This window comes from Rhamphochromis longiceps, linkage group LG16 (assembly GCF_057381845.1).
Source record: "Rhamphochromis longiceps isolate RC_006_pf linkage group LG16, R_longiceps_female_GT1.1, whole genome shotgun sequence".
Taxonomy (NCBI): Eukaryota; Metazoa; Chordata; class Actinopteri; order Cichliformes; family Cichlidae; genus Rhamphochromis; species Rhamphochromis longiceps.
This window is the reverse complement of record NC_140572.1, coordinates 2,386,188-2,411,853: the sequence shown is the minus strand read 5'-3', so window position 1 is coordinate 2,411,853 and position 25,666 is coordinate 2,386,188. Positions and strand designations below refer to the sequence as shown.

General features: G+C 45.6%; 1 protein-coding gene across 4 annotated transcripts in view; it reads right to left on the bottom strand.

The window, feature by feature from the left end:
* kalrna (kalirin RhoGEF kinase a) overlaps positions 1 to 25,666 on the bottom strand; it is a 152,887-nt gene that overhangs the window by 37,330 nt on the left and 89,891 nt on the right. For all 4 annotated transcript variants that reach the window (XM_085384695.1, XM_085384697.1, XM_085384696.1 and 1 more), the window contains 14 exons: positions 23,669 to 23,851; positions 23,464 to 23,585; positions 23,020 to 23,086; positions 22,832 to 22,941; positions 22,449 to 22,518; positions 21,390 to 21,479; positions 20,318 to 20,410; positions 20,071 to 20,182; positions 19,805 to 19,995; positions 19,591 to 19,692; positions 19,363 to 19,511; positions 18,220 to 18,322; positions 3,682 to 3,760; positions 3,068 to 3,235 (listed from right to left, as the gene is read on the bottom strand). In XM_085384695.1, coding sequence (XP_085240821.1) covers positions 3,068 to 3,235; positions 3,682 to 3,760; positions 18,220 to 18,322; positions 19,363 to 19,511; positions 19,591 to 19,692; positions 19,805 to 19,995; positions 20,071 to 20,182; positions 20,318 to 20,410; positions 21,390 to 21,479; positions 22,449 to 22,518; positions 22,832 to 22,941; positions 23,020 to 23,086; positions 23,464 to 23,585; positions 23,669 to 23,851 — 1,639 coding nt within the window. The remainder of the gene's footprint in view (positions 1 to 3,067; positions 3,236 to 3,681; positions 3,761 to 18,219; positions 18,323 to 19,362; positions 19,512 to 19,590; positions 19,693 to 19,804; positions 19,996 to 20,070; positions 20,183 to 20,317; positions 20,411 to 21,389; positions 21,480 to 22,448; positions 22,519 to 22,831; positions 22,942 to 23,019; positions 23,087 to 23,463; positions 23,586 to 23,668; positions 23,852 to 25,666) is intronic.

The window sequence follows — 25,666 nt, the reverse complement described above, 5'->3', positions numbered from 1 at the left end:
AGCGACACACTGATTGCTCAATCGAACACTTGACTTTCCAGACAGACAAGAAAGAAAGTGGCCTTTCACACTCTGCCTGGCTGACACACGGCTTCCTTTTGCACTCTTCATTTTCAATTCAAATCAGTTTCCAAAAAGACTAATTTCCATCATCTGTCCACAGGACGGACTTATTCAGTCACTCAAATCTGTCAAAATCAACTAATCTGTCTCTCACACACGCACGCACGCACACACATAGAAAACACGAGCCAGTGTTCAGTGAGCCTCACAGAAGTCCAGTGTTGTGTGTCTGTGTCGCACCTGTGCCGTTGTAGCAGCAGCAGCGGGAGAGGACCCATCCACAGCAACGGCCGACTCTCTTCATTCTTGCTCACACACACATCCTACACTCACACACAACCTCAGACACACCTCCCTTCAGTACGTCCGACTCGGTCGCTAACCAGTTCGTCAGCTTGTTCCTGGGCTGAGTGTGAATTTCAAGAGTTTCGAGTCCTCACTGCCCAGATTCAGCAAAGAGAGAGAGTTTTAGTAATGTGGGAGGAGGAGATGGGGGAGGAGCACATTCTCTGTCTCTCTCTCTCAGACAAAGTTGTTCAGTTTCTCCCTCTACCTCCCCTCCCCACGCGCTTCGGCTCAAAGGAATACGAGTCCCTGTTAATTATTTGAGCGGGCACCTTCCTCGTTGTGGAGGGCAGGACTGCACAAAGACACGGGAGTGTGTTTGATTCAACAATGTAGCAAAAACGTCTCTTTGCATTTAAAAAGACGAGACGGCTGTCTGGTATGTGAACATTCACCAGCAGCAAACAACATGTCCTGTACCTGAGTGACAGCAAAAGTTCCACTGACTCCTGACGTCCCAGTGCCTACAGTGTGGGAGTGTGTCCACTGACAGCACTCATCAGAACTGCAGAGGCTGCTGGCACAGCTAGAGCCAAGCAACTTTATTATTAAAATTAACTTGCATTTATTTTCTGATCTTCCTTAGTGGGTCCTCTGCATCTGAACGAGCAGAGGACTGTAAACAGCTTCCTGCTGTGTGTGCACTGCAGCAGCAGGTAAGCACGCGCACTTAGCCTAGATAACGTGCTTTCACCAGCACCTTTTCCCTGCAGTGTCCCATTTTGTTCATCTTGTATATCTACTGTCGCTACGCAGCAAAAAGCAAAGAGAATGGAACGATGCTGCAGTAAAGTGCCAGTTAATTATTTTCAAAAAGCTTTCAGAAAATGGAGATAATCAAGACAACGTGACACAGATATAAACTAATGTTCCCACGCTCTGTGTGTGACAGGACGACACGTTCATGAATGCTGTAAAATCTTAGGTACCTTAGACATTCAGTGTTCTTAAGGGAAAAATTAGTTCTCAGGAGAACTCAGTGTTTAAGATCAGTTCAAGGAATTTTCCAGGAATGGAGGAGTGCCCCAAAACCGTCTCTAATGTGATGCGTCGCAGCTCTCAGGTCCTCTGATGTCCAGCAGGTCTGACTTTCAGTTCAGTTAACATTAAACCCACACTTTCTTCACAGTCTTTCAGAGGACAAGGAGACCTACTTTACAGAGCAGTCACAAGACTCGAGACACACAGAGGGAAGCTTGAAACAGCTCGGCGGGACTTAAACGGGTTAATGAGCAGTTTTGACTAATTTATTAACAAACTGACGATTGTTAATGACAAACCCATCAGCTTGTGGCTGCCTTTAATTATCCTATTGTGTAAGCAGACAGGTTCAGTCACATGATACAGGAGGAGTCTGCATTGGAGGCTGATGATATATTTGTCTGGACCTACTCTGGAAAAGTCAGCCCCACCGTCCGGGATGGGAGCGCCTCCTAAATGTGCTATATTTCCATGTGTAGCGGCTGCAGTTGGCCAATTTGCATCGCTCCGCACAAATACAAAGCGCCCTTGTCATTTTCTCGAAAGCAGGAAACACTGTGGCTGCAGCAGGCAAATCAGCTGATTCTGTGTCTGTGTGAGTGCAAGTGAGACAACAGTGCAGAGCTAAGCTCCTCCGTGGTGTCCGCGAAGCTGGAAACAGACCGTCAGGAAGGACGGATATAGAAGGAAACCAAACTGCTGTGACTCAGTGCATTACTCCCATTTCTCCTCAGCACACACAGAGATGACCTGGGACAGATGCAGGAAGAAGGCATTCCAGCAGCTCCACTGCTCCCCCTGTAGGACACACATCAGACTGCAGGTGGAAGGATGGAAAGCTGCACCGACAGGAAGCACAGGAGAGCTTCTTCAAATTTTGATGTTGCGTCCCACGGCTCACAGAATTTCACCGTCTTTGTTCTTGGCAAAGTTAATGGGATCATTTCATCATTCACATTATCAGTCATCTCATCTCTGTCAGACATTACTGCTCAAGTTCACAGCAGAGACAACAGGCAGGCTGCCACTGTGGGTTACAGCAGGACAGAACAGATGTTTGCTTCGCTTTCAGAGCCGTTACACATGCAGGATCATCCTGGATCATAAACGCACACACTCCAAATTCAGACATGGCAGTAAGAGAGAAATGAAGAGCAGCATTTTGGAACGCGTTTGAATTACACTCACAAAAAACAATCAGTCAGTGAGCACACTTCCCCAAACGGGGGAAACACCAGAGTGACTTTCCAAAACTAACAGCCACACTTTCCACGTTCCCTCCATGTGCTCGGGCTGTGTGACAGCCTTCTGTGAGAGCCACACCTCAGTATGACTAATGCCCTCATCTCACCAGCAGAGGTCAGCACAGACCAGCTGTGCCTCTGTCAGCCTGGTTAAATATAAAGACCAGTGAAGAAGATAACATGTCATTGTTTGAAATTTACTTTATGTTCTTTCCTTTTGCCACAGTGTTGCCAGGACTCCCATATAAAGTTACCAAAACAAAAACAGTGCATAAAGACATGCAAGAGATTAAGAATTGAGGATAAGTAGGAGATTTAAGGCTGCTTAGAAGCTGATCACCCTATAGTGCATATTTAATGACAGATTTTTATCCTTCGTCTTGGTTCCTCCTCAAAAAGCATTGAATACGAAGATATGTGACTCGTCTTCCTACCTTTCCCTGAACTGAAGAAACAGTCCATCTCCACACTAGAACGTGAGTGGGAAACACAGAGGACAGACGTGGGAACCAGTCCCTCCTGCGGTGGGCTGCGGTCAGTGGTTCGGACTAGACACCATCCGGGCCGCTCACTGGGCCGCTCCAACAGCTCCACTGTCTGACCTGGAAGGTGGAGAAGATAAAAACTATACTACAAGGTATGGAAGACAGGTTTGAATACTAAATGTTAAAGAAAACAGAAACTTGGATTTAGCTCAACCTAAAAGATGGATGAAGCCTCCACATCTGAAGACTGAAGCAGTGGTTGGCGTTTAAGGCCTTCATCTCTGGTTTTAAGTGTCACTGAATAAAGGATGAAGTTTATTTTTTCACTGATGGTCGGACTAAAATAAAAGAGTCTCCTAAACCACACAGCTGTTTCCTTTACATATTAAAATAACTGCCCAGAGCTTTCACCACAGTGAATCTGAATAACAGACTCGCGTCCCAGGAAGAGCTCATTAGGAAATGTGTTATGTGGACCTGTGTGTGTTGTATATAAAGTTTGTCCTTTAAGACACGTGAGCTCTGAGTGTGGGGGATTAAATCTATGTATGAATAAAACACACCTGTGCTGACAGACATCTCTGTGCCGCATCCTGCTGCAAAGTCCTGGAGAACGACAGTCAGCTCACATCCACCGGAGAGCTGCAAACAGACGACACGTGTCACACATCAGATCATCAGCAGTTTAACAGTCGAGCTTCAAACTGAGCTGTGTTCAAAACACACGTTCTGTGCACAGTTTTCACTTTCAGGCATCTTATCTGCATTTAAGCTTCTGAAGAATCCGCTGCTGGTGTCAGAGAAAGAGAAATGTAATCCAACCCTGAGCCAGGACCAGCATCAATCCCTGTTTACACCATAAACAGCAAGAGGAACTGGAATTCAGGAAAAACAGGAAAAACCAGGACAACCACATCCAGTCCTGATCTTTCTTCTTTACATGCAGAGAGAAAGTCATGCAAGTTCCAGGCTAGCATCAGTTTCTGGTGTTAGAAAAGGGAAGGTTCTCCTTCCTGTGTATTATTGTGGAATAGACGGCGCAGAATGTGCACAAAGTCAGGAACAAGGTGCCACAGTCTGGCAGAGGCAGACTGTGGGGGGTGAAGAAGCTGGACCCAACACACGCAAAATAACAAGACGTAATATTAACTGAAAACGAGCCGTTTATTGAGGCTGATCTTAGCAAAGAAAAACTCAATCCGAACCTAAACTGGGCGAGCCAAACATAACAAAACACGAACACAGAGGCCTGGCATGGACACAAGGTGGGACACAGATGCTCGGACCAGGCATGAATGAACACACACAGACCAACAGCACACAGGAGGTGAAGGGGAAGTGGAAACACATGGGGAAAACAGCTGACACAAATCAACATAATGACATCACAGTAGAAGAGTAAAACTAAACACAACGAACACAGGAACACGTGACCTCTTCAAAATAAAACAGGAAACATAATGAGACAACAAATGACGCGCAGACATGAAACACAGGGGAGACTTAATACTGATCGTGACACAAGGTCAGAGAACTGCTCTGTGTAAAAACCTGAACCAAGGTTGTTCTCGTTAAAAGTCAAAGACCAGCTGTGCACTCATAGAATGAACTGAAATCAAATTAAACACATTTGTTTAGTTTCTGTTGTTTGTAGAGACCAACTAAACTAAAGTGGACTGAAACAAAACCTCAAAATGAAATAAGACTAAAAGCTGAAAGCAGCGACCTGGATGAACTGGACCAAACTGTGCGATGACTCACTGATACACTCAGTGTATCATAACTGTGTGAGCAAATTCTGCATCAACTACCAACGTCACGCAATGGTTGTGTTATCAAAGTTAATAAATAACAGCAAAGTCATCCACAATTGGAGCCATAAAGTGTTCCCGAACCAGATTATTGCAGCGGCTTCATGAAGCTGACGTCGTGCTGCAACAAACCATAAATGGAAGACGAACTGCTCCTCGATTAAACGTCCGCTGCTGAACTGAAACCTGCTCATTCACAGACAGCTAGAAACAATCTAATCACTGCCAGAACTTAGTGACACTGTCATTAGTCATATACTTCAAGGTGGCGAAACTCATCATTAAGAGTACGGGCGAGGAAAATGTTAGCTTTATGGGGAAAGTTGGGGAATATGTGACTCCTTAAAACTTTACAAGGTTAAATGGACTTGACTGCTACTCAGATGGATCCACTTTCAGGTTTCTGGGCTGATCTCACCTGGACCCACATCATCACCACCCTGGTTGCACTTCCTCCGTGTACTGAGGGACAACAACCTGCACCAGTAGCTGGTGCTGGTCCTGCACAGAGGGTAACTAGCACCACCCAGAACATCAGCGTCTGCCCTCTGCCACCCCTGGAACATAATACATACACAATCCTTTTGCTGTATCCCGTCTCTGGTATTCATGCTTGATGTCCTGCTGTTTCTATTCCTGCACAGCTGGTTTTGTTGTACATGCACAATGACAATCAAAGGCTTTTCTACTCTATTCTGTTCTGTTACACTGAACTCAACACATCACCTTATCCTGCTGCGCATACTTGGACATACAGATGGAGGAGCTGAAGCTCGAGGCGCTAAAATTCTACATTTTCAGAAAAGTAACATGAACTTTTTAAATGAACTGGTAAAGTTTCACTATTCACTGACATCTTTACAATATTCAAGCGAGTGTTTTCTGCTGCTCGTCACCTCGTCTGCTTTGGAAAATGTCAGGGACCGTGTGCTAATGTGAGCAAGCAGCTGGGATAAATATCTCCTAGCAACAAGGACCCTGTTTCTATAACCGTACAGGTGAATTTATACCTGACAGATGGTCTCTCTCTCACACACACACACACACACACACACACACACACACACACACACACACACACAGACAGACACACTCTCTCTCAGGTTTAAGGCTATGATCATACTTGAACAATGTTATTTGCTCCAGCCTGACACTTGTCACATAGGAGCTGGAAGTGAGGTTTACAACTGAGTTTAATCAGAGACCAGCAGGAACTGGAGATTTTATGTGTTAGAAATAAAAAAGATGCTTTTGCATCACTTTGTTTTGCACATTTAATGTCAACTTAAAGTTAAAATTTGCCCCTCGGTCATGCATGAGTGAAAAACGTGTGAAATAAAGGATTAAGTTCATGTCTTACAGTGTTGCAGCTTTTCTGTTGGTTTTGGAAGTCCCTCGGTTTTACTCTCAGTCTTAGACGTCTGTCTGACAATACAAACTATATATATAAACATCATCAAATACTAACAATTGAGTGTTCTCATCCAGTAGCAGCAATGAAAAAAGTCTGTGTTTAGCGTGTGCCTTCATCGCTGATGCTGTCTGTCATATGACCTCTCCCTGTGCGCTGAATACGCACATGCACGCGCCAGCTTGTGATGATCATATGTTCAAGAAGAGGAAGACGGCGTTAAAGCGACGAGCAAAACAAATGGAACCTGTTGTGTGTAAACAGGAAACTTTCACCACATTCATCAGGACACTGAAGACTTTCTTTGTTACGTCAGCAGCAGCTGAGCAGCAGTCAAACATGAGAGCAGCTGCTGGGTCCTTCACAGATACCTTTCCTAGCTTAAGCCCGACAGAGTTGTTGAACATTTAGGACTAAATGTGCTGTTAATAAAACAAAAAATATCTTAAAGGTAGAAATGAAGATTGGTTCCCTTTATAATCAAACCAGTCCGAAACACTGAACACACCACGGTCCCGCCCCCCCCGCTGCTCGACTGTCCCAGGAGTCGTCCTGGTCAGCACTGATCAAATCTGGGTTTCCCCTTCTGAAAACAGCCCAGCACATACAAGCAGTCGTTTTTGTCTTTTTTCATTCTAAAAAATTACTTTCAGGCCATCAAGCGAATGTCTGTTAAACAATGACAGTGGATTGAACAGGTTGTTTTCTACAGCAGGAAATACTCACTGTTAATGCTCGTTTACGGCATCAACAGTAAAACTGAAAAGGAGGGTGAAAAATGAAAAAGCAAACAAACAATAAATCATTTTAAAAAGCAGGCTGCTGTTTTTGAGATCATACGACTTGAATTCGTCTCAGACGTGAGTTTCTGTGAAGGTGTCAGTGCTGCAGCAGCTTCCAGGTGCTGATGAGAACTGAATCACACAGACCAAGAAGAGTGACACTGACATCTAACATATGGGCAAAGATTCTGGACCACTAATCCCATCTCCAAGGAATCACTTATGAACCTCATATGCAACTTATTAGATTTACTGAAACATCCTTAAACTGCAGCACAGAGCAGTCAAGCTGGAGCTGCTGAGACACATCTGCTGAGCAAACTCAGCTGATCCAAACATACTCGTGCAACACTGTGTTTGCGCAGCAGCCTGCAGATATATGCATTTCAGACACACACCTCGCTAAGACGCTTCACTACACAGTTTGTTCCAGGAGTGGAAGCTGTGAGCAATCCCGAGCGCCAGACTGCAGGCAGCAAGCACACGTCTACGTCAGCAAAGCTCTGAGCAGGCATGTGCACGTCCAAGGCTGAGGTCTGAACACCAGGGTGCACTCTGCTGGTAATTTGTCCTCATAAACTCTGGAAATGTATTTAGTCGTCTTTTCGTTTTTATACGGCGAGTAAGTCGGTGCTGAAGTTGTAACTTTTAGGGTCTGAAACAGCAGCTCCCACTTGATCCACAGCTGAGACAAATGAAGTGACCCCTCACTTCTCTGTTTGATTATTCATAGATTTCTGTAAGCGTCACACTGATCTGTGCCGAATGGAAAACTAAGTCCAGAGGCGATGCAATTTCATGGAAACAGACAAAGCAAGTGTTATCATCACTGTCATTCCATGAAATGTGTGAATATATTAGTGTTTGATGCACAAGTGTTTAATGAACATGCAGAATACTACACTGTTCCTGAAATGTGGAGACCAGCACCGCGGGGCAGCTGCTGTTGTGATTTAGAGCTACAGATTACAGATGCAGTCCTGGCACGCTGCTTTTCTTTATATAAGGAACCACGTTTGCATCGGGGTGTCGCAAGAGAGAAGCCTGACCCACAGCAAACAGAAAACACAACAAAGGGAGGAGGAACATTTCACAAGCAAAACTGTCCAAGGAGGAAGGTGGAGCAGCAGCTTTGTGTCCACTTGGATGGTTAGACTGATTAAACACCTCAAGCTGACAGGATGAGATTCAAACATAATTACCAAACTTGCTAGCATGCCCCGACAATTAGTGTCTGCTTGTTTACCTCCTCGACACAGTTTCAATAATGACCAGAGACAAATTGTGTGGGCTGAACCACAAGTGACAAGTCGGGCGGAGGACGTTCTGTGCTGGGACGGCCGCTTACTTAAAGCAGAAGAAACAGTCTGATTGGCTCGTTTTGTCAGGACCAGACACAGTTTAAACAAGCACACATTAGACACTCAAATCACCACTGAAATCTCCAACTGGCCAAGGTGGTGTTGTGGAAGCAGAACCGCATCACTGAAACCAGCAGGACCAGTCAACCATTGTACTGGCAGCTGTAAACAAACAGGAAAACCAGCCTGAAACGTTTTCGTCCCCGTCCTGGCTCCCACACGCGGTCGTCATATTTCCAAAAAAGAAAAGAAAAATGTTTTGATGCATTTCTTTGGCTTTCGTTGCTGTGCTGAACCATGAAACCAGAGTTCATACCAAACCTCGCCTGTTATTTACTGTTCCAGCACTGTGCAGTGAGGACACAACATCAGCGTGACCGAGTGTGGCAGCGCACTGAGTCAGGACGTTAAAATAGTCACTTCTTCCCTCTCTAAACAGCAGTTTAGCACAGATGTAGTTAAGAAGTTAAATAAGGGACTGAGCCCACGAGTGTGTTTACACTGTTTATTCTGAGCCACTGGTCTGCACACAATCAGTCTGGACGCTCACTTTTTTTATTTATCCTGTCTCCACGTAGCAGCTAATGGTCCATTTCCTCCCCGTCAGCCTGCCGCACAAACACTCACACACCCTGTTTAACCATTAATCTCCCTCCTTACACATATTCGCTTCTGCAGTGAACCTTTACAACACTAAGTGAAAGTGAGCAGGACCCTCTGAACCTGCTCATACAATCAGCTACACATTCAAGCTGCAGGACTTGCAGGACGCAGCGTGTCCACGCTACAATAATGAAGGAAGAACAGACGAGGTGAATCCTTAAATCCTCAAGAAGACGTTTTTCACAAGCTGGAAAAGAAGTCGCTGCAGAAGTGCCCCTCTCCATAGAGCCCCGTGTTAAACTGTCAGAACTGTGACTAATCCATGTGGACACTACTAATGAGATGATAACAAGATTAGCAACAGAAGAAGAAGAAGTGTTATTGATGTAGGCCAGTTTATCGACAGACACACACACACTGCTAGCCGGAGTCAGTGATCTAGTCCTCTCAGGTATTTAAGCAGTCAGCTAATAAAAGCTTCAGTGACATCACTGTGGCTTTGTCCATCATTTATATACAGTCTGTAGCATTAGCGCTCCCCACAGCAGCTTTTTCCACCTGCATCACAAACATGCAGGTGGGGAAAACAGCAAAACCAGCTCTGCACACAGAAAATGACCCTAACCAGTCTGCACTGTAACTGCATCCTGACTCAGACGGTGCAAAGTTAAACACTTGAGCAGAAGCTGCCAGAGCTGCTCTCAGGCGCAGGGTGACAGTGCAGCAGCAGGATGATCACAGTGTTCACTCTGACCAGGACAATGACCTCGTCCAGCTCCTTGTACTCACTCTGCTGCTGTCTTTGAAGAGTTTAAAGTTCATCCACTTTGGCATGTCGACCTCTGCTCGTGCGTCTCCCTCTGACTCTGTCGCTCTCGCCGTCTTCAACAACTCCCTCACTTGTGTCTGTGAACACGCCCTCTCTCTCTCTCTCTCTCTCTCTCTCTCTAGACAGCCATAGCTTTGTGCTTGATGGGAATGCCACTCAGCTTGGGTGTGTGTGCGTCTGTGTGTGTGTGTGTGTGTGTGTCTGTGTGTGTGTGTGTGTGTGTGTGTGTGCGTCTGTGTGCGTCTGTGTGTGTGTGTGTGTGTGCGTCTGTGTGTGTGTGTGTCTGTGTGTGTGCGTCTGTGTGTGTGTGTGTGTGTGCGTCTGTGTGTGTGTGTGTGTGTGCGTCTGTGTGTGTGTGTGTGTGTGCGTCTGTGTGTGTGTGTGTGTGTGCGCGTGTGTGTGTGTGTGTGTCTGTGTGTGTGTGTGTGTGCGTCTGTGTGTGTGTGTGTCACTGCATTCACATTTCTCCACTTCCTGTAATCTAGTGAAGCAGTAAAATAGTCAGTTGCAGGACTTGTAGTGCGTGTGTGTGTGTGTGTGCGTGTGTGTGTGTGCGTGTGTGTGTGTGCGTGTGCCCGTGCGTGCGTGCATGCGTGTGTGCGTGTGTGTGTGGGGGGAGTGGTTAGAGAGCACATGCAGATGAGTGTGTGACACCACAGTCATATGATCAGCAGATGGCTGCTGTGAGGCTTCGGTCTGAGTGTGAATGCATTCGATTCATGAGAACACGTGTAAACAGTTGCTGCTGAGGAAGGACGTCCTCACCAAGTGATCCGGTCCAACTTTTATAGACATTTTATACATTTACAATCTTATATTTTGATTATATATTAAAATAGTCCAGACACATTTCTAGACGTGTCTGGACGTACTGATAGTACCAGTGAGTGTCTTCATGGACTGGTGCAGTCATGCTGGGACAGGAAGGGGCATTCCCAAACACTCCTCCCAAAGCTGGGAGCATCACATTGTCTGAACTGGATTGTAAGAGTTGCTTTCAGCGGAGCTGAGGGCCAAGCATAGTGCTGGTGTGCTTTAGATCACTGCATCTGAGAGCTGGTATGGAAATCTTGGATGCAGCTGCTCAGCCACAGAGACCCAGTCCATGGAGCTCTCTGCACACCGCCCTCAAGCTTCTCTGAAGCCTGGAGGTTACGAGTCTGCAGAAGGTCAGATCTCTGAGCACTATGCACCTCAGCGCCCACTGACCATGATTTTACGCAGCCAATCACTTTGTGGTTGAAATGGTGTCATTCTCAGTCCAGTCCACTTTGTTATAATACCAGTTACAGTTAACTGTGGAGTATTTAGTCGAGTTGTTGCACAGGTTGCATCCTGGCTCGGTACCACACTGGCATTCACTGAGCTCCTGAGAGCGACCCGTGTAATTGTGAAGTGTAATTTTACTTGTGGCACTCCAGACACTGGAGATCATAGCTAGCAGCTATGCAGTGAGCTGTATGCTAGTATGCCTCCATGCTCACTATTGTCTCCATTACTATTGTCACTGCTATTATTAAGCGGCCCGTCCAACTGTTGTTTGGGTCTTCATGCAGCGTACATGGATCAAAGACAGGAGGATTCTGCTCTGAGGGGTTTGTGTCGTAGGCACTGATTGGTTCACCGCCAAGGCGTACACTTCCTATGATAACCCAGCCCAGGTCAAATGTCCCGGCATCAGGCAGTCGTGAGGGTTGTTGTTCTGTCAGTGGATTTTATGTACGCTGATATATTCATCTCTGCATGTGCAGACTGCGAGGACGCATTACTGCGCCTGGCTTAGAAATGAGAACCATGTTCAATTAAAGTAAAAGTTCAGGATAAAAACGTGTCTTCACTGCTCTGACAGCGGAGCAGTGAAGACCAAGTCATCAGCCGCTGGAACAATGCTTTAAATAACTAAACCACAGTGACTCACTATATCAAAGCAACATCACAGAACCACTCCAGAGACTGACTTATATACCACGACGTTAGAGATGACCTCGCTCAAACTAGATACATGTAACTCAGATAACCAAGTTAAAATGAATAAAATGACCGTTTCACAACTAAATCGATGTAAGAAAGAAATCAGCTCAGTTTATGGATAAAAGGAAAAAAATAATCATGACTATTGTTTGCAAACCTACAATTTCCAACCTTAGATTTGTGACACTGACAGTTTGTCAGAACTAAACGACGCAGCCATTTGCGATACTTACAAGAGGCTGCTTAGACCCATGAGAAGTGCCTTTTAAATGAGCCATAGAAGAAGAAACCCAGCTTACCACAGGAAGTTAAAACCTACTGTCATGATGCCATCACATCAAACTGGTGAGGCTGTGTTTAACCAACAAAGACAGTGTGGCTGTGTTAAACTGTGGTTTGGGCTGCCTTTGTCTTCATTTAAAACAAAGAGCATAAATATGACAGAGCAATCCCTTACAAGCTTCCATACATGATGAGGGAGTGACAGACCCATGGTGTAGGTGTCACAGGAACAACAAGGAGCCAAGCTGTCCTAAGAGAACCCTGACAGGCCCCCTCCACCTCAGTTAATCTGTCAGTGTGAACGTACGTGCCAGTTTGTTGTTATGTGTTTAAACTAATCTGGTGGCAAAAGGAAAGTTTGAAGCCTAATCTTAAAGCAGAGATCGTGTCCGTGTCCCAAAGCGTCAGCTGTTTCCACACAAGTCTGAAAGTTGGAGGCTCTGCTACTTTAGGAACCACAAATACATCGACAGCGTGAGAGCGAGGTGCTCTGTTGTGGTAATATGAGGTCTTTAAGATAACACGGCCCTGATCATTCAAGACAATGGACAAGTCAGATTTAAATCCTTTCCAGATTCAACAGGGAGCCAGAGAAAGAAGCCGAAACAGGAGAAATAGGCTCTCTCTTTAGTCCCTTTCAGTACTGTTATATACTTTTATGGAATTTTTCTAGCACTTTACAACCCTGAGCAGCCTGTGCTTGGGCGAGGCTTTCACGTGTCCTGTACCCACACTGATAATGGGTCCCATTCATCAAAAAAAATTGCATAAAAAGCTTAATATCTCAAAAAGTATGAAAGTTATCAGCACCAAAAGATATAGCTGGCGTTAGCAGAATGAGCAGAACAGCTTAAAGTTTGAATGGTGAAAATCGGATAAAAACTGAGGGAGTAGTGAAGCGGCAAAGAAACGGAGCAACTAGAATAAGGTAGAAGAATAACGAGAAACAGGAACACAACAGTGTGATTGGCTCACGGCAGCAGTGACTCAACTCTTGCTGACATCATTTTAAGATTGTAATAACAGACTTTGGAAACCCCAGTGTTTCCGTTTTTATTGAATAGTATCCCGTTTGTCTCACTGCACTCTGAAATGAAAGCACAGCACAAATAAACACCTGCAGTTAAAAAAGAAACTACGGAATAAATTTAGATTTCATTTTAGACCAAACCGTATTCTAACCTTTGACTCATCAGTAGCACCTTTGGCAGATATAACAGCTGAACACAGCCGAGGCTTCTGTCTACAACAGACATCAGATCTTCTCCCACATCTGTAGCAGAAGTTCCCATAAACGTGGACCTCGTAGGCTGCTTTGCTTTCCCTCTTCTGTCCAGTTCAAACCAGCTCGATGGGGTTTCAGTCTGGAGGCTGTGCTGGACACTCCGTGTTTCAAGCTCACAATCTTGTTCTTGTTCCTGAGGTAGTTCTGGCACAGCTTGGACTGATGGTTTGGGTCATTATCTTGCTGTAGGATGAACCCCCGACCAACTGGGTGCATACCAGAGGGTGCTGCATGGTGCTTCATGGTGCTGTGGTAGCTGTTTAGGTTCAGTCACTGACCCTGGATCAGCAAACAGCCCCAGACCATCACCCTTCCTCCTCCATGTTTGACGTTGATGCCACACACTGTGGAACCGTCCTTTCACCTTCTTGACGCCGTACAAAGATCCTGCACGATGAACGAAAGATTTCAAGTTTTGATTCATCAGTCCATAAAACCTTCAGTAGTCCAGTGTGGCTGTCTTAACAAGCCTCTTTGTTTTATTCTGGCGTCTGGCTTTCTTGCTGCAGCTTGAAGTCTTCACAGCTGAGACTTTCTCACTACGACCACTATGAAGCTGCTTGAAGCTGTTGTCCTGTGAGCCGCCGTCACACAGCTGCTAACTCTCAGAAACTTGTATGTAAGTGCAAAGCCTGATCAGCTTATTTGCCGAAATCAATTAACTTAAAAATGTCTGTGACAGTTTGCTGAACTGTTTACAGACTGCACACAGCCGCCTGCTGCCAACGATCAGTCAGGTTTGAGGCGTACATGAGAGTGAAAATCCAATACCACACGGTAGAGTTACCAACCCTCTACATAGAGCAGTGTTTCCCAACCTTTTAGAGCCACAGCACATAGGAAATTCACACATCACCAAACAAAAATGTCCCAAAAAGCAAACTGGTCCCTGCCTTTGTCTTTGTCCCCTGAATTGGTCCCTGCGCAGCAGGCAAAGCGGGATTGGCTCGGTTTGTCCCCAGTTACCTTTCTTCCCTTCTTCTGACCACTACTCATGCTGGGCCTTCATCTGGGTTGGAGCTTTCTCCAGGACTGGGTCAGACTGACTACTTTATCTTTTCTAGGGACACTACTTCTTGCTTACAGCCGTTCACTTGCATGCTCTTCCTTGCGTGATTGACAGAATATTTAAAAAACTGCAAAGACAGTTCCCAAAGAAAAACGCAGCCTGAGTGACAGATTGTAAGAAGCTTTCTAATGAATTCAGTCACATTTCACACATATGAAGTAATGAGATTTGATTTGAGAACATTTTAGTGCTTCAGACTGCTGATGGAGAAGTTTGAGAGAACCAATGAGTACACATTAAGAACGACTGCTGTACTGAACAAACATGTCTGCTCAGATCATTGATTTAATACAGTTGTCTCCACGATACACAAGGGATTGATGCACTTGTATGATAATAAATCCCTGCGGGTCAGCAGAGCCATGGGAACACAACAAACGATTACAGCATCAGCCTTGACACATGAGCAAAAAACAATGTTTCATTGTGCTTCTGGGGAAAATACTCGTCCAGCAACTACAATCATGAACTGCAAGAAAAGACAAACAGCTCTAAGCAAAGGACTTTAGCATGAAAACTCACAGCACTGTCCCTATTTTACCACCAAATTACAAAACAGCTCAATGTAAAGACTCGGAAACCAGAAATAAAGACATGTGACTCTCACGGTTGAAGCTGTGAAATAAATCAGAGCAAACTGCAGGACAAAAGCTTTTTTACTTCTGAGGTTTGGTTTTTTGGACAACAGCAGAGGAGGCTCCAAAAATAGGCAAGCTGGAGTTTTCTAAATCCTAGAAACAATAAACCAGAGCAGAGCAACAACACGCCCACACTCAGAAAGGACTGGAAAAACTCATTCTGTTTTCATTGGACAGAAAGAGGTGGGGTCCACACACATGTAAAAAACACAGGTCAGAGCGTAGCTGCCTGTGGGATTGATGGCGTATACATGCACAGTGTGGACGCATGTTTCAGACAAACCGAGTCTGGTGTGAGTCTGTGTGTGCTGCTGACATTTAGAGGCGAGCCAGCGTGTAGGCGTGAGGGCTGCACTGTGAAAAGGACACACCATGTAACTCTACAGCAGGAGGCCATGACTGACATCTGTGTCAGGTTTTCCATGTGTGTGTGTGTGTGTGTGTGTGTGTGTGTGCTGACAAACAGCCAAGACAAGAATCGCACCAAACTCATGTCTACGATTATGCCCTTTTGATTGTTTGCTCATATTCACTGAGCTTCCTCATATAAGGAGCTCATCCTCGTGATGAAGTAAACATTTTTTAAAAAGGAAAAAATAAAACAAACCGCCTAAAAAGCTCTCAAGATGGAGATCTCGTAGCAGAGGAAAGGCTCAAGAGGCCAAAGTTTTTTCTGGCAGTGAACATGTACGAACACACCTCCACCTGCGACTGACCAGTGTTGGGTAAGTTACTTTAAAATAGTAACTTAGTTACATTACTAGTTACTTCTCTCAAAAGTAACTCAGTTACTTCAAGTTACTCGTTACTTTCAAAGTAACTAGTTACTAGGGAAAGTAACTTTGGTTTTACTCAGAATTCTCTTGTTAATGTGTTTCTTCCATAACTTTGCCAGTCTTCTAGCTTGTTTACTTGCCACAAGTGCACTGTGCCACCTACCAATAGAAAGGAAAAGATAATGTGCACATTTCCACGAGAGAAATCCCACGCCTGGACCGTCATTGACTGCTTCCATGATTCTAGCCTACGTCACAGCGTCATGTGCGCCTTTTACATCCAACACAAAAACTGCAGTCGTGGTGCTTTCGATTGTACTCAGAACTCAGAAATTCTGCCTTCTGAATAAGAAGATGTAGGTAACACCAGACTGCAGATGAGCTGCATACAGGGCTGGACTGGGACAGAAAATTGGCCCGGAGAATTTGACTAGAGACCGGCCGCCATTATAGGAAAAATCATAAAGCCTTTGAATGCAAATAAACACTGTTGTGACAGTGATGTACACTGTTCTGATGGTATACATGCATCAATCTATCAATCGTTTGTTGAAAGATTCAGATAATTATTTTTTAAAAGCTAGACATTTTAAATGAGAATAAGAAAGTATTTCCTTGTGCCCCCCTTTCCCTGTTAATGCCCTACCTGGCCCCCTGGCAACACTTTGCTAGACCCGCCCCTGCACAGTTACCAGCTGTCAGCTACTTAGAAAAGGATCCTGGTGTTATTTGTCTCTCAGAAACAGTTCATAACTTCAACTCATTCATGTCACCTAAAAGGTAAACCTGTTTCTCCATCACCTGTTCAGCTCTGATGATTCAGTAAGGACATCTCCTGGTTTCATCTTCATGTTTCCCTCTCACCACATATCCAAACCGACATCCTGACCAGCAGGTTTACAGCTGTGGCTCCAGCAAACATCAGCTGATACTAGAAAGTAATATTAAATCAATTCTAACAACAGCTGATCAGCTTAAACGTGCTGCTGTTGTTTAGCGCGACATCGGCTGGTTTCCTCTTTCGGCACAAAGTGAGCGATAAACAAACAAGAGAGCCGATCAGCTGATCATTGATCAGTTTCATGATTGAAGTAGAAACAGGAGAGGGAGGGGGAGAGAATGAGAGAAGAAGAGGCAGCTGTGCAGCAAAGACAGAATAACTCCAGCTTTGTGCCTTTTTCATTGCAGCTGAATTACGGGACAAACTGTTCCTTTTCACCTCAATAAGAAACGCGTAATATTTCTCTGAATACCAGACGGGACGGTTGGCAACTCTAATAACTTATGAACAAAATAAAGTTCAACATCATTAACTTCATAGCACCACCCAGCTGTATAGAAACTCCGTCATGCTAGCTAGCACGCAGTACGGAAAAAGTCAGAATAACGAAAATAAACTTGGTTCATATCTGACCCAGAGAGACTGCAGGTCATAACTTCTTACCTGAAGTTCAGTTCACACTTGGACCGGCGGCCGCCTCGGGTCTCTTTTCCTGCTGCGTCCCTTTTCCTTCATCCACCTGCTGGCCTCCACCACTTGCTAATGTTACTGAATCTGTGGAAGCTCCGCGACAGCCACCACACGAAGTAACGAGTAACGACCCTATCTAAATCCCAGTAACGACTAACGCGTTCCTGATTTTGGCATAATAACTAGTTACCGTGCTCGTTACCACAATAATAACGTAGTTACTGTAACGCGTTACTTAATAACGCGTTAGTCCCAACACTGCGACTGACACAGACGGAAATGAGACTATCATCTATCTGTGCAGTTGACCATGTGATCCTATGCTTAATCATCGCTGACAAACATAAAACTGAGCTGCAGCGAATGTGATGTCATCAGTGCACAGAGTGACAACAGTTTGGAGCCAAGTGTCCGTCCTCAGTCTGAGTGTTTGTGTCTATGGCTCCGAGTAACTGGACAAGTTAAACATAAGAATGTGAAAAACAGCGATAAGATAAGACCTGGATTCTGCACCTTCATACAGCTAAAGCAGCAACACAAAAGGTCTTACTTTGATGTCAGAGGCTGCCTGGTAGGAGTCCGTGCAGGTGCCTGCACACAGCCTGAAAAGGGCTTTCACAACTGATTGTTTTTCTGGCAGCATTGTTGATGACTTCTCGTTCACATGTGTGAACTGAACACACACTCCAAACAGTGAGCATGCCCAGTCCCTGCTGCTGCTCATTTAAGCTGCACAGGAAACCCTGTAGCGCTGATACAGCTGTGGGTCGTCAGCTCGTCAGTATCAGATGCTCAGCGACGGTGTTTCCTACCTTGTCGCTGTCTACAGTGTTCTGGGATGTCCTGGATGCAATTGAGATGGTGTCTGGTTGGCTGCTGCCGTCTCCCTGACTGTCTCCGTCTTCACCTCCCTCCCTGCAGAAACACACAGCACAACCAGGATGAATGTGAAAGGTCTTACTGACGAGGCTAACAATCATTTTTTACACATTTCATATCATTCCATGTCCTCTGTATGTCCTTTTGGTCCGATTCCCGTTCCACCCAGCAGAAACGGCTAAGCTAGCTCTACTCATGTGATGCACATGTGATGTCACAGAATGGGTTGCTGTTAAGTTACAGGACTTTATGTCTGTGGCACACTTTAAAATAACTGCTGTTTATCTGAAACCTGTAATTGGATCAAGACAACGACATGAATACAAACATTGGTCTTCATTCATCGTGTAAATTAGAACCCATTCACTTCCTCCTGCTTATCCAGTTAAGGGTCAGGGGGCCTGGAGCCTCTCTCAGCTTCCACAGGGCAAGAGGCGAGGCACACCTACGCCCAGTTTACGGCCTAACCCCACTAACTGCATGTGTGTGGACTGCAGGTACAAGCCGGAGTACGCCCACACATAATGCTCCACACAAACCCACAATATTCTTGCTGTGAGGCTAACACTGAGTCATCGCGCTCAATGGTTAAAATAAACGCTGCTTATTTCTCTATTTTTCAGCAGCTTCAGTCTTCCACATATCTGTGACGGTAATAACAGGACAGTCCTACCGCTCCCTTTGTGCCCACGCTTGTGTTTCTGTCACGGTGAATCCACGGTAAATGGTAAATGGTAAGTGGCCTGTATTTATATAGCGCTTTACTAGTCCCTAAGGACCCCAAAGCGCTTTACACATCCAGTCATCCACCCATTCACACACCCATTCACACACTGGTGATGGCAGCTACATTGTAGCCACAGCCACCCTGGGGCGCACTGACAGAGGCGAGGCCGCCGGACACTGGCGCCACCGGGCCCTCTGACCACCACCAGTAGGCAACGGGTGAAGTGTCTTGCCCAAGGACACAACGACCGAGACTGTCGGAGCCGGGGCTCGAACCGGCAACCTTCATCCATCAATCTGTGTGCTACAGTGTACTATAGTAATCCCAGCAAAAGTATGTGTTTCTTCACCTTTTAGCATTATTCCTGGGTTTGGTCAGTGCTGGTGTTTTAGGCAGGTGAAGCGGCTCCTTAAGCGCCCCCTTCAGGTGAGTCATCCTCTCCTGGATCACCTCCCTGATGTTCTTAATCCAGTCTTGTTTAGCTTCCATACTGGATGCCTGGAGAAGTCACAGCTTTAATATCCCAGCTGATGAAAGCAGAGAGCCCAGACTTTCGTTTACATTTAATTTCACGTACTTTCAGCACAGTTTTATTATCAGAGGATGGGGTTCTTCCAGCCCACACAGCAAATTTACAAGGGTCGCCCTCAATGTGCTCAGTCACCCCCAACTCTGACGTCTGCGGGAAGAGTAAGGGAGGGGGTACAGTTAAAGCAACAATGGCTATTTCTACATGTATGTGGACACAAACACAGCGAGAACATCAGTCGTGGCTGAAACCACCCGCTCACCAGTAGTCTGTTCTTGTACTGGTACTTGGTTCTGCCAGCTGAGTCTTTGATCTCTTTGCTAAAGACCAAAGAGAACTCAAACAGGAAGAGGTGCCGGTCCCTACCCTTCCTGATGAGCGAGCGTGGATCCCAAACCTGAAAACTGTCCTGCAGGATCAGCTCACCCTGCACCTCCAGGTTCTCCTCAAAGCCTACAGAAGAGCCAAGCATGAACAACCATGTTTCACATCAGTGCTAGGAGGAAGTGTGCGAGGACGGTCTCTTACCCTCTAACATGGCGAGATGCATGGCGTCGTTTGCTCTCTTAGGAACGCTGAGCATCACCTCCAAACCGTCTTTGATCTCTCCCTTTCCCTCCTCGCAGCAGGACAATAACTCCTGCAGGAGGACAGGACGAGATGTTAAAACTGATGAAAGGGGATCGATCTATAAATATTTGCTCCATTTAAACCACACGTTCTACGAGTTCCCACTCAGCGCGTGGGCGGATTCACCCACACTGGTTCTGTTCACCTTTAGCAGTAGTTGGTACTTGGTGATCCTCTGGACCGGTTTGATGAGGTAGGAGGAGATTGAGTTAGCCAGTCCTCGTCTCTGCTGAATCTCCTGCACACAGCAGAAATGTGTATATTAAATGTTCAACGCTTGTAAACATCAGTGCAACAGCACCATCTGCTGACAGAAGAGCAATTACACACTGTTTGTGCGTACAGGGAGAAATGACAGCATGCCACTGAGTCTATTTGTCTTCCACATGTGCTCGACAAATGAACCCGGCACGCTGAGTGTAACACAGCGAGTGTGTGTTGATCCAATCAGCTTCTTTAGTATAAAAACAGCATCAGGTACACTGAAGGAGCTTTTAATGGGGTTAAAAAACCGTGACCATACTTTGATTTCCAAAAAAGAGGCCGATTGGTCCAGTCATGAAAAACTTGTAGCTCAGGCAGTAGAGCAGGTCATCTACTGATCGCAAGGTTGGTGGTTCGATTCCTGGCTTCCTCTAGCCTGCATGCCAAATATCCTTGGGCAAGATACTAGATAGCAACTTGCCCAAATTGCTATCCAATGCAGTATGGGTGTGAATGGGTGAATGCACAAGTTGAGTGCTCAGAAGAGTAAAAAAGCGCTATCGGTGCGGTTCATGAAATAAAACATGTCACTCAGGCTTTTACAGCAAGTGCAGAAAGAGGACGATTGGTCGCCCGAGTTTAAAGGAGCCCAGAACGTGCCAGCTGATGCTGTAAAAATGCTAAACAAGCATTTGCAAATGAAACTGAGAAATCTGACTCGTTCTTAGAAAAGTACATCGTCATTTATAAAGTGAAGCTTCCTCCTCTTCATCAGAGTGTTTGGGAGCTGCAGTCAGCTGCTCTATGTTTTCACAAGCTGTTCAGTAACTAACTCAGCAAGTGTCCTGCATCGAAGCCACTTTAATATATCAAACATAAGACAGATGTTAGCTTCACAAACATGGAGATACAGATGTAACATGATTTTATATTTTTTCCCAGAACAATCAAACGTCAATCAAAAGAAAACAACAGGCGGGGACAAGAAGCGTCGATGGTGCTGTGATACTCACATCAAAGAAGGTGCCTGCGTGCTCCAGGATCAGCTGGCTGGAGTCTGGTTTGTTCTTGCAGTAATCCACATATATGTGGAACTTATCAGCCTGGAAAAGGAGAGGAGGCAGCTTTACGTCCTGCTTACACTTACAGCTACCTGGGACGCCAGTTCAGCTCAGTGTGACACGTGGCCACAGTGCAGGTTTGACTCACACCTGCAGTCCTTTGTCTTTCCCCCTCTCTCCCCACTTTCCTGTCTTTCATCACTGCTCAACCATCCAACAGCCGCATAAAAATGCCCCAAAATAACCGTGATAGAATAAAACAGCTGATACTGTGTGTGCACACTTTGCCGATGAAGGTTAAACAGATAAGAAGCATGACTGCAGGACAGTGTTTCATGCATTCACTGAGATCCTGTCTTTGCTCTGCTTTAATGGCTTCTTAAATGGCTGTTTTATTTTTTGTGTTGCCGTGTGGGCGCTGCTGACCTTCAGCTGCACCGAGCAGCAGAGCTGTAACATAAAAACCTCTCCACTGCAGCCACTCTGTGCTTTGGATGCTGCATTTGAAATCTTTTTCTTGCTTGTTCTGTTCCTGGTGAGCTGCAGAGTCACAGCTCCATCATTTCTTCACTGTGTGCCAGTTTCCTGTGAAGATGGAGGTGCCTGTAACTGCCCAGCATGACCTCGAGCACAGTCATTTGCTCACACTGTGCCCAATCCTAGCAGTGCTTCATGTGAACAGACCGAAGCCTCGCTGTGGACAGAAGCAGTCCTACGGGCTCGTCACCTACCAGAACAGATACGCTAACTCGCTGACCACAGCGCCATCTTCTGTTTTGTTGCAGTATCACACAAGAATACAGCCTCCTTTCAACTTTGATGTCACAGCTGTCCTTTCTTCATATTCTGCTGACAGCTTTCAGGAGGTTTATTTAAGAGAAGAGGAAGTTTAGGGGCTAACCTGCTCTTTGAATGTAGTCCCAGCCTAAAATAACACTTACAATGTCGTCACTAGGAGCTACTTATGATACTCGAAAGCTTTCTGAACAGTGTTTCCACTGTGACTCTCACCCAGGTGACAAAGCAGTGACCCACGTCCTCTGGAAGCTGCTCATAGTTTACCAGCTCCTTTAGGAAAATACTGCAAAGACACAAACAAACAGACTGTATATTTTTACTGTAAATCACTCAAGTAACACAGACATTGTTCAGAATGGTGATATGTGAAACCTCCAGATGCTGTGAATGAGTTTAAAGTGTTGCTGCTCATTGAACTAATGCGTGGGTTTGTGCAGGGACCACAAAGAGATGAGACACAAATGAGTTTGTCGTGGACAGCTGGGGGGTGTGGCCCATGCATGAACACACACAGTATATTAACAGGGTTCAGAGCTCAACTGAACACACACACAGACAGCACATTCAGCTGCAGACCTAATCTAAACGTCACTCACTTGCTGTGGAAGTCATATATCTCCTGCATGTTACCAAATATGATGTGCTCTTTGTTAGCAATGCCAGGTGGGATCTCCTCTACACCGTTGGTCATCTCCAACAGGTACGTCTGACGGGCACACAGAGCCGTCAGCCACACAGCACAAACGTACTAATGTCCACAAACAAACTCGCTCGTTGTTCTCACCTCTAAACACTCCTGAAGGTCTCTGACGTAGGTCTTCTCTGTCTGCAAGAGCTCTGCCATGATGAACCTGAGACAGGAAAAGACTTGAGACTAAAACGCAAACCAAAGACTGATCCTCAGAAACACGTGACGGCAAAACGACTGAAAGCAGCACAGCTGTAAGGATGCATTCACGTCACGTCAGTGTGCAGACTTTGGTTTAGCTAACGTGTGACGCTTCCACAGACAGCAGCCACTCTAACAGAAGACAGCTGAAGTCACTGCAGTAATACCCCCACCGAATCTGTATGTATCATAACTTTGTGTTGTTTTCACACCCGTGACCTGTACAGGAGCAGAGGCGACCTCGTCTGTGGAGTGGATGTGAGTGGCTGCGATCGAACGAGGTGAACTACTGTAGTGACACATGATGATGACTCAGTCCTCCTTTCTTTCCAAACTCACTCTTTCTTCCTGGCAGACTTCCTCTTCTCCTCGTTGACCTCATGGTTGGGGTCACGCAGTTTGACCTCCGGGTCATCTGTCAGGCTGGCAGGGATGGTGTCCAGTTCCAGGTCTTTGTTGTCCTGCACAGAGAACATCATTTCTGCCAGTAATCAGAAGATGTTTCTGGGACTGCACTGGCACAAGTGTGTGTTGCTGTTTTCACCTCAGAGCTCATTCCCAGGCTCCTCTCCAGGCTCTCCTGGTATTTGCCCATCCGTGCAGAGAAGTCACGGTACCTGCGGTCCACCGTGCTCACCCAGCGCTTCAGCTCCAGCACGTGGGCGTGCCCCTTCTCCACCAGACTGTCTGCCAGCTGGATCAGCAGCTTCACCTTCTCCTTGGTTTGCTGCAGGATGTTGTCAACACACAAATTACAGAAGCTGAGGAGTCGCTGATGTTCAGCATCCCTACGTGGCCCTTTGTGAAACACACTAATACCTTGTGGGACATTTGTAAGTACATCTTTGAATATCTCGTATCTGTTGTCAGGTCCCACTCTGTGTGGGCTCATTATGACCGCATATACATCCTTCTGCACAAAGATGAAACCAGTGGATGTAGCTGCTTCTCTTCTGTCACGCTGGAGATGATTCACTGCAGGTGTTCACGTCTATCTGTGGAGTGTCTGCATTTATCAGTAACTCCAGTTTTAGCAAATTTAGAATAGAATAGAATTCAACTTTATTGTCATTGCACACGCACAGGTACAGGGCAACGAAATGCAGTTTGCATCCATCCAGAAGTGCTTTAGTGATATAGATATATTACAACATATATTAGCAATAATATAGATATGTAAGTATATTACACTGGCTCCCTGTAAAATATCGAGTTTAAGATTGAAAGTTTTTAATAATATGGCGCCCTGTTATTTAAATGAACTCCTCAACATGTGTGACAAAAGAGCACTGAGATGCTCTTAGCACAACCAGGTCTGGAAGCACAGAGGAGCTCGGGCAGCAGCAGCCAGACTGGAAGAATCTGCCAGAGGAGACTCGTACGTCAGACTCGGTTCAGTCTTTTAAATCGCGTCTTAAAACTCACTTTTTGACCCTGGCTGACCCTGAGTACCATCAGGCCTGTTTGATGTTTTTCTTGTTAATTCACTGTCGTCTTATTTTTCTGAATTTGTTCCTCTATTGTTTTCTCTTGTTTTAACTGATGGTGAAGCACTTTGGTCGACTCTGTTGTCCTTCAGTGTGCTCTACAAACACATTTTGAGTTGAACTGTAACATTTTCCCATGTTTGACCAGGAAATCCTGCTCAGAGTGTTTAGTTTTATTAGAAGCAGTTAACAGTCTACTCATCCTCTAATATTAATCACTATTTTCACTATATTCAGATTCTTTCCTGATTTTGCACTCTTTACATGTTGAGGGTTGATTATAATCATCCCTCAACTGCTTGAAAGCTGTGAGGTGTCGATGACCCAGCACCACCTCACCGCTCTGCTGTCAGACTCCCACGTGTGAAAGTGGAAAATTACCAAACAATTGATGCAAACCAAAACTTTAAGCCTAGTAAAGTCAAAAGTTTGGGCACGCCTTCTCCTTTAATGGTTTTTCTTTATTTTCATGATTATTTACATTGTAGATTCTCATTGAAGGCAATGAACACACACATGGAATTATGCAGTAAACAAAAAGTGAGCTGCATGAGGTCGTCGCCTGAAATGGTTTCCAACAGTCTTGAAGGAGTTCAGAGATGCTGAGCACTTGTTGGTCCTTTGCCTTCACTCTGCGCTCCATCTCATCCCAAACCATCTCCACTGGGTGTAGGTCAGGTGACAGTGCAGGCCTCCATCACTCTCCTTCTTGGTCAAACAGCTCTCACACAGCCTGGAGGTGTTTGGGGTCATTGTGCTGCCCTGACATGTGGCTGCAGGATGCTGTGGTAGCCGTGCTGGTTCAGTCTGCCTTTAGTTTGGAATAAATCTCCAACAGTGTCACCAGCAAAGCCCCCCCACACACACACACACCATCACACCTCCTCCTCCATGCTTCACAGAGGGAACCATGCACGTAGAGACCATCGTTCACCTTTTCTGTGTTGCACAAAGACACGGCAGGTGGAAGCAAACATCTCCAATTTGGACTCATGAGACCAAAGCACAGATGGTCTAAAGTCCATTCGTTGTGTTTCTTGACCCAAACAAATCTC